The 17,958-nt window shown below is 40.2% G+C and overlaps 1 protein-coding gene across 1 annotated transcript; it reads left to right on the top strand.

Annotated features, from left to right (window-relative positions):
• The first annotated feature begins 1,387 nt into the window (after positions 1–1,387).
• Positions 1,388–17,508, top strand: LOC140235825 (uncharacterized). Its single transcript, XM_072315825.1, has 7 exons — positions 1,388–1,420; positions 6,526–6,874; positions 8,377–8,479; positions 9,133–9,258; positions 10,253–10,442; positions 12,264–12,441; positions 17,106–17,508. The coding sequence occupies exons 1-7, from the start codon at positions 1,388–1,390 to the stop codon at positions 17,222–17,224; spliced, it is 1,098 nt and encodes a 365-aa protein (XP_072171926.1). The 3' UTR covers positions 17,225–17,508.
• Positions 17,509–17,958: the final 450 nt, after the last annotated feature.

The following is a 17,958-nucleotide window of genomic DNA, read 5'->3' as shown; positions in this document are numbered from 1 at the left end:
ATATGTTACTGATCTTTGTGACCATTTTTGAAACTTTCAAACTTTCACATAGAACATTAGTCTTCAACAGGCTTCAACTTCTTTGTTTCTGAGCCTTTTGAAGTAATCTAGATATGGATTGAAAGTTTAAAGAAAGTTGAATATGTTGTCATGTCATGTTTTTTTTTCTTGATATGTGTACAATAATATATGCTAATTAATAGTAATTAATTATGCATATTATGCAAAATACCAATTGCCATATTTTTGCAGATGATGAACATGAAACATTTAAATTCAGTAATTTAAGTTGTTACTAAACAGTTTGCATCAAAACAGCATAAACAATGTTTTTCTAAATGTCTTTAATGTTTTATTGTTTTTGTAATTTCTATGTGTTTCTCTGTTTTTCAAACATAAAAGCATTTTCCCCAGGCCTTTTAGATACTACTGTGCATGAATTATGTTTACATACATGTATTAATTGGGGTTGTTACTAAACAGATTGCATCAAAACAGCATAAACCATGTTTTTCTAAATGTCTTTAATCTTTTATTGTTTTTGTAATTTCCTATGTGTTTCTTTGTTTTTCGAACATAAATTAACAATTTCTTGCATTAGGCTTGTGATTTTTGAGACTTATAAATACAGTAGTAGAACTCAGAGAGGAATTTGATTTTTCAATTTTTCAATTTTTTTTTTTTTTTTTTTTTTTTTGAGGAGGGATGAGCAGGTGAGTGGTATATGCCATTGTATGCAATTAATTGTAGGTATTTTTGTATTTTATTGTTTTATCAATTTCCATTGTGTTTCTTAGATTTTACCCATTTACGAAGGCCCTACTTTAGCTCTTATATAAAAAAAAAAAAACATACAAAATCAATTTAGAAAGAAATTAACAAATGTACACACACTCAAATAACATTATGAAACAAACAAAAAATTAAAAATTAAAAACTTTGGAGAGTGGAAAAGAGTTACAATCCAAACTTACCATGTACAGTAAGTCATGCCCATCACCTATTTTATAAACACAACCCCCACCTATATACATACTCACCCCTCTAAAAAAAAAAAAAAAAAAAAAAAAAAAAAAAATTAAGGTTTCAAACAAATATAGCAGAAGAAAAACAAAAGTGACACGTACAGTATGTCATGCCCATCACCTAGTTATAAACACACAGCCTCATAACTCTTAACTCACCCCTCCTAAAAAGAAAAAAAGAAAAAAAAAAGTCTATTATGCCTATGTTTTTCTGGCTTGCTAGGGTTTCATATCTATTTCACATCATATCCAACATAAAAAGAGTGAAAAAATTCCAACACCATGAATTCACATTTTAAAAAGTAAACATTGACATCTGACATTCCACTTTCAAAAGCAAATCCAGTTTTCAAATGATGAACATGACTGAACAATCACCTCGGTCCAAGACCCTGGTAGGAAAAAATAAACTCTTTTGAACGAAATTTATACATAAAAAATTTAAATCAGAATGATAATCTACGGTATAATGATAGACTTATTCAGAAAAGTGCAGGATATTAACAAGTATTAAACAATTCAAGGTCCAATTTAATCCACCACAATAATTGACTTGCCATCGACTGCTCCAGTCGCCCAGCCCGCTGCATCGGGCGGCCTGACTGCTGGGAGACCGGTAGCCCCGCCCCGGGGACCGCGCCGCACTGGCAGCTGTCGCAGTTAGGAGATCGGTAACTTGCGGCTCCTATTACGGGCATGCGTGTCGATAGAATCAGCTCAAATTTTCATATTTTAGAGATCAATGATCAAAGAAACAGTACACTTTCTTAAAAACATTTTCGACTTACAGTTACAAATTTCGATCACTTAAACATTCGAAAATTTGGCGAAAGTTCAAGCGGCGATGTCGACATTTCAGAGGTGAGTATTCACATTGAAACTTATATGTAGAGAAAGTGTGTGGTGTGAGCTGTCTGAAAAAAAGCCAAAATGGGCATGCCGCGATGTGCACACGTGCAGTAAACGCAATTTTTGAGGATCGTTTCAGAGCGGCGCGATGCCACTGGCGAAAAACCCGCACAGGGCCGGTCTGGCCACAGCCAGCAATCGCGATGCGCCGGCTTTCGCACATACCTACATGTAGTCCAAGAGTCCGCAAAGCCAGACTACGAGTTCTTTTCACTCAAAAAATCACATATTTTCTGTAATGTTACATGCAGCCAATGAAATATAGTCCCCTCAAATTCCATCAGAAAAGCTTTCATCTTCCAACCAAAATGCAGTTTGTAGAGGAATTCATACTCGTATCTACAGCTAGATCTATTCAGTTTTTTTGCGAAACTGCATCACTGATTTTTAATTAATTTTTTTCCTTCATTTATTTTGGTATCTTTGGTATGAGTTTGTGAAGGGGTCTGGGCCGGGACATTCCATTTTATTTACAGGTGTGAGCCCTGTAACTGATGTATGAGTACTATGACGGCTGATGTACGGAAGGAAACGACACAAGTGAATAGGACTGTCTCACAAATGGCTGGGCCCTGGATAAAGGTTGCATTTGTGGGATGTTGCCTATTTATGTCCTGTTTGAAATCTAGTTATTTTCTGTGTGGATTCTGAACCCTTTCAGTATCAGTCAGACTCGCTAGACGTGCACATTCAATGGGAGAGTCTTGTAGAAACGTAGTCAAATGTAGAAACGCCCACTGTGGCACTGATGTAGAAACACATTGCCCACAAATGCAGAAAAAATCGCTCACAAATGTCAACTGAATGAAGAAATTGGACAGCATCCACAAATGTAACGTTAGTAAACGCCCACTAACGTTAGGCCTAACGTAGTTCATATGGTATGGCTCGGTCCCCTCTTGTTCTGCGAATGCAAAGTCAGTGGAGGTGGACGGCAGTCACCAGCATTGTGGCAATGACAGAATGAATGGCGATGAATGGAGTGGTGACCGATTTCAGGATAATGCCGAAATGATTCCAAAACATCGCCCATGCCTACTATGTAGTACAGGTATGGTCAGACAGCATGGTAATTCCGGACGCACCCATTTCTGTGTACTAGACATTTTAAGTTGTCTTCCGCTCGGTAGTAATGTGTACGGTGAATTGTGGGTATGAATTGTGATTGTGGTGCAAGGACAAGATGCGAAAGACGGCGATTATATTTCAAGTCTAGAAAATCTCGTCCGGAATTATAATGCGATTTTTCACCGCGAAAAAAGACAAACTTTTTTGGAGAGGGGTATTTGAAGCCTATTTTCCCAAAATCAGAGTGAATGATTTTTGTAATTTTGCTAAATTCTTAATTTTCAGGACTTTGTGAATATTCAACATGACCGGATATTTTTGGCCAAAATTTCATCCTCTAAACATGGAATTTCAGAGAGCCCTACAAAAAAAAAGTGTCTGGTGATACGATCCACTCTCCTACAAACGGCAAATTGATCGATAGACATAGATCTACTTCTTATCTCTGCGTTAGCAGGGCTGTGATTCTAGTTGGTCAACAGAGTGTATGTAAAATAATGCTGTGTACAACTGTGTGTGTGTGGGTGGGGTGGAGAGATGTGTGTTTGTATGCATACCTGTGTATAACTAACTGCGACCATGCAGCCCAAACGCGAAGTGTTCGGGCGGAGGATAATGGGAGTGAGATCTAGTTCATATGGGGTATAGTACCGAGGCTAAAATGGTTACTGAAAATTGTGTCAGTTTGAATACATACAGATGTAGTGCAATTATTGACAACAGGGTACTGGGAACATTTGGTTCCGCTATAGGTTAATAGTCCTTTTCTGTCCAAATTGATGACTTTAAATGATTCCGTCAGGAGGATTCTGTGAGAATGACAACTGCTCCTTATGATGGATTTGAAACCTATGCACATGCACTAGCCGGTAGCAGTGTACCCTTTGACCAGGCACTCTTGCTGCACGACATCTTGTGGCACCCGATCACTCTCAGCTGGTGGGCGTGTTTTACTTGAACCCTTTCACTAGCCACTACACAGCGCGCAGCAAAAGGGCCTTGTTCAAAGGCTTGAAACATTGCGACTCTCATGCATATTCATATCGCCGATGCGCAAAGTGCCAAGCAAAGATGCAACAAAAAAAAAAAAAAAAAAATGAACGGGAAAATGAGCAAGTCCACATGGTAATGGTATGAATTAGATACGGAATAACATATCAATATTAAAAGTAAGCCATTTGCTGGTAAAATAGGACACTTTTAGAGGGGCTTAGATTTGTGTGCATTTCTTTTTTGACTCGAGGCGCTCCCACAGTTTTATCTGTGTGAAGGAGTGCCCCGGGGTTAACGTATTGTGGACATCACACTGACATTTTCTTTGCCTCCACGTCCAGATTGCTGAGGGTAATATCTTCTAAAAAATGATGTGAAACAAGAACATCAAATTCTCAGTAATTCTACTCATACCAACTGCAGGATTTACCTACTTTGGCAAACTAAAAACTTGTGCAATATGATACAGTGAGGGATAAAGATTTCCACAGATTTCCACCATCTCAGTAGGCGGGGTGAGACTGGCAATCAAACTTCTCAATCTTTGAATCGAAAAGTTTGGGTCATTAGTGCTTGTGCTCAAGGAAGAAGACAGAAGGTGCCATCTGATGTCTAGTGATTGTGACGTAACAATGAACACCTGGAAGACACAATGGGCCGCATGCATAAACGCTAGCAATTGCTTGTGCTAGTGTGGGGGGGGGGATGGGGGGCTGGGATGTGCCCTAGGGGTGGGTTGGTTTAGATACCCGGGGAGTACTCATAAATGAATGAGAGGACTAGTTGATCTGCAGTGATATGTGAGTTTATTACCGAAGTAATAAAACAGAAACAAAAAAGACAGAAACCCCAAAGTCAAACGCCACTCGTCTTCCAAACAGGTCACAACAGCTATCAGCCTCGTAAGATAAGCTGTCTCCTCACTGCTGATACACAACGGAAATTATCAGCAGATTTCCTCCAGTGACCTGTGATTGCCTCTCCCCCTCTCTGCAGAGCAAGGTGCAATGCCCCAGACCACCAAAACTGGTTGGCTCAGCACTTTCTGTGACTGATCACTCACAAAAGTATCACTCCTCCTTTCCGTATAAATTATATTCCTGGTTATTATTTTCATATACTGCATAACCTCATCTGTAATTTGCAAGGCACATACTCATTTCTTTCCCTCCCATAGCATCTAACCCTCAACATTAATCAACCAACAGAACTATATTTTAACATGTGCAAGTACACATGCCCCAAAATGGTGAAGTGAAACTAGCTGGGGGATTAGTAGCATGGGATGGCAGCCCCAGAACTGTGTGCTGCCACTAGCCAGTTCTTATCTCTCTCTAAAAACAACAGAGTGTTTGTTTCCCTGTACTGTGGGACTCTATAGGCACACCAAACCTGTGCAATGTAATACACTTTCTCAACACAAAATTCTGTCCTCTGACACTAGCCTTTTACTCGAATCCGTATGCATAAAAACAAGCAATATTGCTTACGAGCAGAAGCTTTTGCTAGCAAGCACAAGCAACTGCTTGCTGCCCACATGCAATTGCTTAAAAGCATTTGCTTAAAAACTTATGCATAAAACATACCTTTTGCTAGCTCTTGCTAGCAATTGCTCTTGCTAGCAATTGCTTATGATTTTCCAAGCACTGTAAAATGAGCTTGAGCTTTTGTTTAACTGGGACGTTCCCTTTAAATATCATTTTCATATTCATGAAAGAAAGACCACACTTGTGCAGGAGTGGTATAAATCTACAAGAAATTACTCCTAAGTAGTGTAAGAAAGTTTTTCAGTTCAACAACGGGAATGTCCAGTGGTTAGCACGCAAAATGTGATAAAAAAACAGGTAGGATGTCTGACTTCGGTGGAGAGCAAGGAGACCTCTTTCCACGTGCGATCTGGCAGATCCAGGCTATTGTAAGCAGTGATGGGAATCAGCCAGTAATACGTGTGTGTGTGTGTGTGTAGATGTGTGTGTGCGTCTGTGTGGGCATTTATGAGTGTCATTTCATAGCTCTTCTGCTATGTCAGGAAATGTTTCTGCACACACATGCCCTTTCAAATACATGCTGCCACACTCGCCTTTGTTCTTGTGTTCGCACAGGCGTGACGTCCCTTTTGTTGAAAACACAAGCAATTGCTTGTGTGGGACAAGCAAAAGGCATATAAACCACAAACAAAAGGTTATGCATATAGATTTAAGCAATTGCTTGAGCTAGACCTTTTGCTCGATAAGCTTGTGCTTTTGCTTGAAGCAATTGCTTGTTTTATGCATTCGGCCCAATAGCAGTCACTGTGATCTTCTGTGGTGAGCGTTCAGCTATCCCTAGTTAGAATGGAAAGTTTTGCAGAAAGTTTGCAGTCACACTTGTAAAACTTGGAGATCTTTTAAGATCACGATTTTAAACTTCTTTTGCCAGTGTGAACCCAACTAGATCTTCACTTGTTTTTGCTTGTAGCGTGTGTGTTTACAAACTAACATCTCATGCACTCACATGATACTCTGCTCATTACTGCTGTCGACCGCCACAGAATTACAGATTGCTGTCCTGTGACAAGACCATCACACCAAAGATGACATCAGGTAACTACTCTTCATCGTCTAATCCTGATACGCGCCGATTTGCACGGCCGGACGAGGTGAACTACGCCCTCAGGCAGGACATGGGGGAGGACTTTCGGAAACACACTGTCACGATCTCCACCCTCGGGATGAACTTTGACATGCTGTACGGAGAATGGCCCGGTGTGAGCGCAGAGGGCAAAGAGTGTCCAGTGGTCATCTGTGTCCACGGGATTCCAGGCACGTACGGGGCGTATCGTCCAATCGGCAGCCGCATAGCAGCTAGAGGTTATCGGGTGCTGGCTGTCAATTTACCTGGTGAGTTTCAAAATTGAACGTCTCAAACTAGGAGCTGCAATGTAACTTTAATACCCTTGGCAACCACATGATGTAGGTGAGACAAGAAATGTCATACCAAGTATTTATATTGTAATTATTCCTGTAGCTATTTATTATTCATACATTGTTTGCAAGCATGAAGTGTGACCAAGTAGAACCAGAACTGGGCATGAACTCGTATTAAACAGTCAGTGTTTCAGGGTTGATAGTTACACCATGTTACATACTATGCCCTGTGCTACAAAGAGTAGAGATTTCTTTCTTCTTCCTCTTCTTCTTCTTCTTTTTTTTTTTTTTTTTTTGGGGGGGGGGGGGAGGGGTGGGGGAGTGGGGTGGAATGGGAGAAGGGGCAGTAACCCATTTTGTTTCTGTTCATTTTGAAGTCTGATGATATTCTTTAATCAGCATGCTAATTTGATGCTTTGTACTATTCGTTAGAACACATACACATATATTACATAATATGTCCTGTGATTTTCCTTTTTATACCCCGCCAAACGAAGTTTGAAGGGGGTATATAGGAATCAGCGGTCGGTCGGGCGGTCGGTCCGTTGCAAATCTTGCGTCGCGAACTACTTCCTCAGTTTTCAACCGATTCCCATAAAACTTGGCACAGATGTGTGCCTTGGGTTGTAGATGTGCAAGACGTATTTTTTGACAGTACCCAAAAGTACGTTGCCATGGTAACGGCATATTATGGGCAAAAATGGGTACAAATCTTGCGTCGCGAACTCCTCCCACAGTTTTTGATCAATTTTTATGAAATTAGGTACAGATGTTCATCTGAATATGTTAATGTGCAAGACACATATTTCCGCAGTGGCAAAAAGTGCGTTGCCATGCTAACGGCATGTTATTGGTAAAATATAGGGCAAAATGCTTCATGGCAAAACTGCTTCATCAGTGTTCTTCCAATTCTCATGGAATTCATATTGAATGTTTGTCTTAGGATATAGGTCAGCATGACACATTTCTTGACAGTGACAAAAAGTATGTTGCCATGGTAACAGCTCACATATTATGAGCCAAAATGATGGAAAATTTTGTGTTGCAAACTACTTCCTCAGTTTTTGCCCAATTTCCATGAAACTTGGTACAGATGTGTGCCTTTGGTTGTAGATGTGCAAGACGCATTTTTTGACAGTACCTGATAGTACGTTGCCATGGTAATGGCATATTAATGGCAGAAGATCAAGGAAAGATCTTGCGGATTTAACTACTTCCTCAGTTTTTTGACCAAAGCTTATGAAATGTTGTTTTGACCAAAGCTTATGAAATGTTGTTTGGCGGGGGTATAACCAGTCGCTGTAGCGACATTTCTAGTTTAAGTTCTGGAGTCCTGAAGGAAATCCTTGTCATAAGAATAAAAGCAAGGGAATAGAATACAGTGCAAAGTGTGAGTTGTTCTTTTTTTATGAAAGAAAATATGAGTGTGCACAATAACGCTCAGACCAATTATGCCCATGTGATCTCCACACCAGGAAATGGATACAGTGACGTGGACCTCAGCAGCAGCTATGACTGTACCTCACAGCACAAGGCTCAAGTTGTTAAAGAATTCATATTTGCCCTTGGCCTGGAAAGGTCAGTGTCTTTAAATATACACTTCACATGTTTTTGTAGGTTTTGTTGTTTTGTTTTGTTTTTGTTATTTTTTGTGTGTTTGTTTGGTTTTTTTTTTTGCCCACCCCAGATGTGGTTAAGTTGAAATATTATGTGGAAGGTCTCGGGTGCAGTAGGTCTATAGTCCAACAAGTCTTTGATAAGATAAGGATTGATGTACCTTAGTACAAGTCAGGGGGCTTTGCACATTGGTAAAATATGGCCTTGTTAATTCAAGCAATTGCTGGGGCTGAGCACTCCCTTAAAACCCTTCTACAACGTACCTCATTCCCTTCAGATTAAAATGACTGTGTCCCTATTTTCAATGGCTTTTTACAGAGTGGCTCTCCCTGCCTATAGTCCAGGACTCTTTAATTGCAGTGGATAAGCCTGAGGGTTTATGACGTAACAAAGGCTTCTTTATTGGGAAATAGGCAACTTTCAGCACACAATGCTATATAAGTATGTATGGGTAGAAATCACTGAAATCTCTATGGAAGAACAAGATCAGTGGTGGAAATGAACTGCATGCTTGGCGGAGGTCTGCGCTCTCAGAGTGCTTCTCTAGTTCATCACTGTCATTACTATACTTTGCTTATAAATCAAGCTCCCGCTCTCTTTGACTTGATTGACAGAGTTGCTATGGTGATTGGTCACTCTTCGGGCTGCATGGTGGTCACTAGCATGGCATCTGACCCTGAGCTGGACAGAGTGGTAGAGTCTGTAGGAATGATCTGTGGTACCGGCATCATACCCCACAGGTCAGTCCCAACTTCATTATTTGGAAGATGTAGTTGACCCGCAATTAATTTGAAATTTTGAAAGATAATGGAATACATACCAGACTGCTGGAGAACAGGTCTTATCTTTTTTCACATGTATTGTGTATTAGTCAGATGGCAGTAAAAAGTACTCTATAAGCTGTTATTTTCACATGCAGATCTATTTTTTTCAAATGATGTCACAGACATTTCCGTAAGATGTTGTTTTCGCAATATTGACACCAGGGCTATCATAAGTGCACTAATGCCTGGTTAGTTTGAGATATATTCATGTGTTTGTTAAATTCACAGTCCAACAGTGGTTCGGAGAAGTCACGAAAATTGAACCCTTGTGAAAATAACAGCTTACACAATATTACATTTCCCACTTCAAACAGTCAGCCAAAAGAACAAATCAGATTTACTGTCAGTCACTTTCATTTAACCCTTTCACGCCTTGAGGTTGATTTGCAGTGTTATCCTTGACTCATTGGTGGATAATCATGGACGACGTAACTCTCACACTTCTTGCATGGGTTTAAACAAGCTGATCATGCTATTAGCCGAAATTAACCTGCCGAGCAAGATAATGTGTGGATGACATGAACTATCTAAACTCACAAGCACACACATACACACAGTCATACACCTTCAATTAACTGGAGCAAATACCCACAAGGTGGTCTGGGGTAATTTTCCCCCCGAGCAATTACCCCAGAAACTTCCCCTGACCCTAACCCTAATCCTAATCCTAATCCTAAACCTAACCCTAACTCTAATCTTTCCTCTAACCTTATGACTAACCATTTTTAGCTGGGGGGTTAATTGCCCTGATATGCCACACGGTTATAAGGATGGCCAAGTAAGGTTTAACTTTTTGGTGACTTTCAAACAGGAGGTTCAGTAGTTGGAAGGGTTATATTAGTACTAGTTATATGGTGACTTTGCACACTGGAGCATTTCACATCGATGTTACCTCTTTATCCCCTCTCAGGATGCAGAGACAATATGCTGTCATTCCTTACCTCCCGTATCTTCTCTACCGGGCAGTCTTCCTTCCCATCATTGGACCGGTTGTCCTGCATCTAGTCTCCAACTTTGTATTTCGGATGGGCTTCAGGGGAAGGACGCGGGAAGCACAGGTGTTGTGCATCCATGAGGCAGCTATCTTGCGATTTGATCTGGTGAGACATATTAAAGGACAAGTTCACCTTCATAAACATAAGGATTGAGAGAATGCAGCAATTTAGCAATATTAGTAAAACACATCAGTGAAAGTTTGAGGAAAATTGGACAATCGATGCAAAAGTTATGAATTTTTAAAATTTTTGTGTTGGAACTGCTGGATGAGGAGACTACTAAGGCTCGTGATGTCATATGAGTACAACAGTATAAAGAAAATGTAAAGAAAATTCAACATATTTTCACTTTTTTCGCATAATAAAAGAGCACTTGACTTGCCTCTTTCTAAAGGCAATGGGAATAATATTACCCATAACATATGTCAGTAACGAGTCAAGGGAATGTGTACTGTTTTCAAAAGATGAAATTTTGTGAAATTCTCTTTATATTTTCCTTATATTGTTGTACGCATGTGACATCATACACTGCAGTAGTCTTCTCATCCAGCGGTGACTGTACAAAAACTTCAAAAATTCATAACTTTTGAACGGATTGTCCGATTTTCCTCAAATTTTCAATGATGTGTTCTACTAATATTGCTACATTCTCTCAGTCCTTATGTTAATGAAGGTGAACTTGTCCTTTAAGCATCCTGGACTGTGAAGACGTGTGAAATTTCATGGGTGTATGGTCTATTATTATTTCTCACTTCCCTGTATGCCTCCTCCTCTTCCCTCACCCCTCCTCCTCCTCATCTTCTTCATCCTCCTCACCCTCCTTTTCCTCTTCCCTTTCCTCCTCTCCTTACTCATTCTCTTCCTCGTCATCTTCATTGTCAATCCTCTTCCTCATACACCTCCAACTCCTCTTCCCTCTTCTCCTTTTCCTCCTCCAACTTTTTATCTTTTTTCTCCTCTTCTTCATCCTCCTCTTCCTCCTCCCCCTAATCCTCTTCCTCCTCCTCCTCCCCCAGTTTCTGCTCCTGTACCTGCTCCCCAACCCCTTCCCCTCCCCCTTATCTCCCCTCGTGGGTGGCGGGGGGAACTTTCAGGGTTGTTTTGGCACAGGTTTTGATAATGTCTACCTTTTCTCCCATCCGTCCTGCACCTCTTGTTCATGTTCATTCTTTTATCACAGTCATACGTGATGACTTATAAAGAAATAATCAAACTGCTTTGTCTGTAATATTTGGGCCCCTCGATTCATTTGTTTCGCATACATGTATACAGTCAACCATGCCTAAGTCAAATCTATCTGGACTGAAGAAATAGCTTAACTTAGAGAAAATTCCACTTACGGGAGATTAAAATCAATAGAAAACAAAGAGAAGGGATTGAAATGAGGGATTGGAACCAATAGAAAATAAAGAGAAGAGGACTTGAAAAGACCTTCAACTTATGCGATTGTTCGACTTTTGCGAGGTTGACTAATAAGCAGGGTTGACTGTATTCAGAAATAAAATAATTGGAATATCAACCTACAAATAAAGGGCATCACTCTAATGTTAAATTCTTCTGATAATGCCTTGGTCTTGGCTCACTAAACGGACACCCAAGCTCTTGGCTTCCCTGAAGAGCCTGAACTGTCCTTTCATCCCTGTATTTCTGACTCATCAGCATTTGCTCTGTCCCATCCCATCTCACCTCAGTAGGCTTACCACCCTTTTGGCCTTCTGATACCAGAAAATATTGCCCTTGTCCTGGGTTTTAATAACTTGCACTCGTCTTTTGACTTGGGCAATATTCCTCCCCTCTGTGTGCAATAAGCTGCCCCTTTTTGTGCAATATTCTGCCCCTACTTGTGCAATATTTTTTGGTATCCCAGTCAATGTCATCAAGGGTATGAGATAATTTTGATCTTTGTTAATCCCTTTTCGTTCCCAGTTTGCCAAAGACCTGAAGGAGATGAGAAGGAAACAGCTCCCTTCGCTCCTCTTCTACTGCCTGGATGACACCATCGTTGAGGCAGAAAAGATTCCTGGTACCATAGAAACCCTGGGCATCACTGAAGACGGTATCAAGAAGTACGATGCTGATGGCCAGCCACTCACGACCTTCCATGGTGAGAAGAAGTATTAGAAATCTTTATCATTAATATGATTTCTTGATGCTCCACAATGTTTAATTTGAACATAATGCACTGATGTTGTGATGAATGTGTGTGCACAAGGCACATGTGAGATTGCAAAGTACCTTGCAGCCATGGTACAAGTCTAATGTTTTAGAGCTTTCTTGCGCTGACCATATATTTCAACATTTGACCCCAGTGAATTAGTCGCAGTCTAAGGTGTAATCTTCAGCTAGTTAGGTCTGCTTTTGTTACATTTAGTAGTTCATGTCTTGTATGTTTTATATTTTGTGCATGTCACCAAATCTTGGTATGGCACATGCTTGTAGAATGTCAGACATCTTTATTCAGATTGTAGCATATTTTGCAATGTCATCATTTCACCATGACAGCTTAACACTTGCAATGGACCACCCTGAGGGTTTATTTTTCAGTTTTTAGTGCCTTTAGAGAGTATCAACAGAGTATCATTATAGCACAGTATGGCCAACTCAAAGTGGGCCTAAACTCAGTGTTTATCTTGACAGTGATATGATTGTTGGTGCCAGCATCTATATTAAAGGAATTGGAATTTAATAAAACTTCTGAAGTTGTCTATGCTTTCACAAACTGTTTTCTACATGAAAAGTGGAAGAGATAATGACATGACTAGCTGACAAGTCTCCTTTTGGTTTGGGAATATTACCTCAAGAAATGTCTGATTTTGATGAAGACTTTAATTAAAACTAGACTCGGAATTTGTCAAGACTGACAAATTAGGTGATCCGATTTTTTTTAAATCAATGATTCGAGTCCTGATCGCAATAGGCATGACCATATAGGTTTCATCTGTGTTAAGAGACATTGGCCGTGTGATATTTGGATTCTCATTTAGAAAAGAGAGTCAGGTCTGCCATCTTTGGTACCAAAATCGGTATACATTATAACGAAGATACAGAATGAAGTATATTTGACCATTGACCCAACTTTGCACAGCCAAGATGGCATCTGAGCAAAAAGTGGTTATTTTGTGAAATGATTCTTGTAACATGGTCTTTGCGTGTGCAAAATATGGGAAAGGGAGGACATGTATTCACCAAGATACAGGATGAAACATTTATGACCTTTGACCCTAATTTACATACCCAAGATGGTGTCCGATAAAGTAGTTGTTATTTTATGAAATAATGGACATGACATGTACTAAACATGTGCAAAATATGGGATTGATAGCCATTGTTGTTGTTCATCTATTGCACAGAAAGTAGTACAAAGAAAGAAAAATAAAGAAAAAATTATGTTATTTTATAGAAATTTGAAGGAGAAGCATAAAAAAATCAGAAAAAGATAAAGTAAGTAAAGGGAGATTAAGATTAACTAAAGAAAAAAAGAACAAAAGTGTTTAAAAAAAAAAAAAAAAAATTGGCAGGGGTGAGCCTCGAACCAGGGACCTTAGGATTACGAGTCGGATGCGCTACGCAATGACCTATTTCATTCTCCATAGGCCCTGTGTATTAAGCAAAATGACGCTGCATCGAAGCCTCGTGCCATTTTCAACCCAGTTTTTCGACGTGATGCCGATATCGTATGAAAAAATGGAGGGCACACTTACGATAGCCCAAAGTCTCAGCTACAACATACTAAAATCTGGGAGAAATTCACCGAAGCATAAGTGAGCTAGTGCTCAAAAAAGAGAGTCATGTCAATTTTCACTGCCAGAAAAACTGCTCTCCCATAGAGATAACACGTAAACTGATCAAATTTGACAATATTACTTTCAATCCATTTTTACGAGGTGATGCCGTCATCCAATCAAAATGTTGTAATTATATTAATGAAAGATCATATATTAAGCTACAACATACTGAAATCTGGATGTAGATTGGCAAAGGATAAGTGAGACACGCTCGAGTGAACTTGAAATTTGATGACGTCATTTTGAAAATTTACTTTTTTTACTTTATAACGAAATTTGATACCTTTTAATCATTTTGCCAGCATCGCCAACCCATGAAATAACATGTCCAACTCATCAGCTTTCAGAATATGTACAGAAAATGGGGGGTTACCGTCCATCCTGACGAGTAAAATCGGATTTAAAATTGGCGTTTTTTTGGCATCGTTGCACTGTATATCGCCATTGACGCGCGCGCGGAATTTCAACTTTGACGGGCCCGTATGACGTCATATTGAGTCGGATTGACTTGAAACTTGGTAGAAATATTCCTTGATATTTCAGGCATCCGATTAGTGTAAAAAATCGGGAAATTTCCATTGCTTATGAGCTGTGTGTGCGAATATGTGCGCGCGCGTACGCGTCCGTCCAATTTTTTCAATTTTTCAAAAAATGCTCCAAATGGTCTGAAACGTGTGCAAAAAAAATTTGAGCTCGATTTGAGCATACAAATATTTCAACGCGCGCGTACGCGCACGTTTTAAGAGAAAATATGAATTTTGAGAATATGAGTAAAATGCGCATAATTTGAAATGTATGTGACGTAGATTTCATTGCAAAATTCTATTCCATTAATGAGATATGAATGAAAATGTGTTTTCATATAATGACGTCATAGTGACGTCACGGTCGACTAATCACTATGATTTTATTAGGAGGGTCGTCTTTGGGACATGATACATGTATGGTATAATTTTGACATTGATAGGAAGAGGACTTTCCGAGATTACCTCTACACAACTTTTGCGGAGAAAGAAGAAGAAAAAGAAGAAGAACAAAGAATCAGTACAGATACAGAAGGTGATCCAAGAGGATACTCGGATCACCTAATGAAAAAATCCTGAGTTTTGACTTTAGGAGATATTGTTCTACAGCCTAAGACCCCGTTTACAGTGCGAGGCTCGGCCGCGGCTCGGCCGCGGCCGTGCCCAGCCCCGCTTCAGTGTAAACGCGCAAAAGGCCAAATGCGAGGCCAAAATTGGCCTCGCATTTGGCCTCGCTCTGGCGGCCAAGCCGCGGCCGAGCCCAGCCTTTTCTTGGTGTAAACGCAAACTGGGCCAAATGCGCGGCCAATTTTAGTCTGGCTTCCAAACCCTCTGCCTGTATCTTTCGCTATTCAGGATATTAACCCCCTCAACGTCGAAAACTAGTATAGTTTAAAGTGGTTTTGTCCTGCAAAGGATTCTTTCCTCCGGCAAAGGCCTTTGCTGAAGGGCGACTTCGTCGCCACGGAATTCATTTGGCAAAGGGTCTGAAAACCAGACAATACCAAATTGCATTTGTTTATAAGCAGAGCGCCACCTATACGACAACATATTGAAAGGTTTGAATCAAAAGCGCGGCCGAGCCCAGCAGTGTAAACGGACAAAATTGCGAGGCTCGGCCGCGCAATTGAGGCCGGACTCGGCCGCGGCCGAGCCGCGGCCGAGCCCGGCCCCGCACTGTAAACGGGGTCATAGTATATTAGCAGTGATATTTGTTTTGTTTTGTTTTTTTATTTCATTTTTTTTTAGATGGAAGATATAGTTGCCATATTTTTAAACACCTCCCCCTGCCAAAGAATATACTGTAAAAGTGAACAATTTTGCATGAGTAATTTTTCCTGCTTGGCCAGGAATCAAAATATATCCTTATTGTCCCCGCCGAACGAGTTCGAGCAGGGGACTATGAAACGGGCTCCGTACGTGTGTGTGTCCGTGTGTCCGTCTGTCCGTGCGTCCGTGTGTGATCAAAATGTTCAAAATGCTACTCCTTCGCCATTTCTAACCCGATTTTGATTCTGTTTGCTTTATATGATAGCACTACATGGGAGCTTTGAAACTTTATACAGAATTTCAGTTGTGACCTTTGACCTTGACCTTTGACCTATATTGTACATTTTGCTTCAAAATGCTACTCCTTCGCCATTTCTAACCCGATTTTGATTCCGTTTGCTTTACATGATGGCACTAGGTGAGGGCTTCAAAACTTCTACACAGAATTTTGACCTTTGACTTCTTTGACCTTTGACCTTCATTTTTGACCTATATTGTACATTTTGCTACAAAATGCTACTCCTTCGCCATTTGTAACCCAATTTCAATTCCGTTTGCTTTAAGTGATGGCACTAGGTGAGGGCTTCAAAACTTGTACTCAGAATTTTGACCTTTGACTTCTTTGACCTTTGACCTGTATTGTACATTTTGCTACAAAATGCTACTCCTTCGCCATTTGTAACCCAATTTCAATTCCGTTTCCTTTATGTGATGGCACTAGGTGAGGGCTTCAAAACTGCTACACAGAATTTTGACCTTTGACTTCTTTGACCTTTGACCTTGATTTTTTTACCTATATTGTACATTGGCTACAAAATGCTACTCCTTCGCTATTTCTAACCCGATTTCGATTCCGTTTGCTTTATGTAATGGCACTAGGTGAGGGCTTCAAATCTTCTACATAGAATTTTGACCTTTGACTTCTTTGACCTTTGACCTTGATCTTTTTACCTATATTGTACATTTTGCTACTAAATGCTACTTTCGGCGGGGACATATATTACGCACCGCGTGATTTCTACTTTTCCTTGTTTCTCTGGCATCTCCACTAAGCTTTAACACATTAAAATCTTGTCAGCTCTGCTCTTTATTTCTCTCTCTCTTTTTTAGATTTGAAAATGAGGATCAGCATTGATAGCATACAAACCTTATCACATGTAACTCTTTTTTTTTCATTTCCTCTGAAACAGAAGGGACAGTGCGACGAGTGGTTTGCTGCGAGAAGGGGTCGCACCGTCTGCAATTTACTCAGCCGGAGCTGACTGTGAATGAGATTGTCTCCCTCCTGGATGCACTACAAAAGAGATGAGGATTGTAGGGGTGGGGGAAGGCCTGCATGTCTTTCTGCTCTGGACTTCTTCTTGGGGGTGAAGTTCCAGCATCAAACAGACATTCCATTTCCAGAGAAGCAGGAGAACGTTTTCTTCCAGACGTTCATTGCTTGAAGCTCTCAGGTATTCATGCTCTTCTGGACCGGCAGAAAGCAGTGTGAAATTTAAAACACATGCCAGAGACCACGTTTACCTCAAAAATTGCCAACAGAGACCACATTTACCTCAAAAATTGCCAACAGAGATTTGGATGCAATTTTTACTTTGGTGATTTTGTCTGAGAGAATGTGTGTGTGTATGTGCATTTGATCATGGAATGAATTGCCAAAGTATTTACAGCTGTATGTTCAAGCAACTTGAAATTCTTCACAATCCTACCATGTGGTGGGTTTTGGAGGGCTTCCATGTCTTTCAATATATACAAAGTACATCTAAGCGTTAGAATGAGAAGATTTTGTTATTCATGGTCAAATTGTGTGTTGAATAGGATGTGCAGAGTATAGAAATGCTCAAAGCATCTTTGTCCTCGGCTAAATTTGTATATTTTGCCATTTGTTTATCTGTGTGGTGCTTATATTTTGGGTAACGAGTGTATGCAGTTTCATCTATTTAACCCTAAAAAGGCCGCGGGGGGTGGTTGAAAACCCCATCCTCGACATTTTCCACGACCATTCCGCCACACTTATTTCTTGACAGTGCTGCTCGCTGACTT

The sequence above is a fragment of the Diadema setosum genome, chromosome 12 (assembly GCF_964275005.1).
Source record: "Diadema setosum chromosome 12, eeDiaSeto1, whole genome shotgun sequence".
Lineage (NCBI taxonomy): Eukaryota > Metazoa > Echinodermata > Echinoidea > Diadematoida > Diadematidae > Diadema > Diadema setosum.
This window is presented reverse-complemented; position numbering and strand designations above follow the sequence as displayed.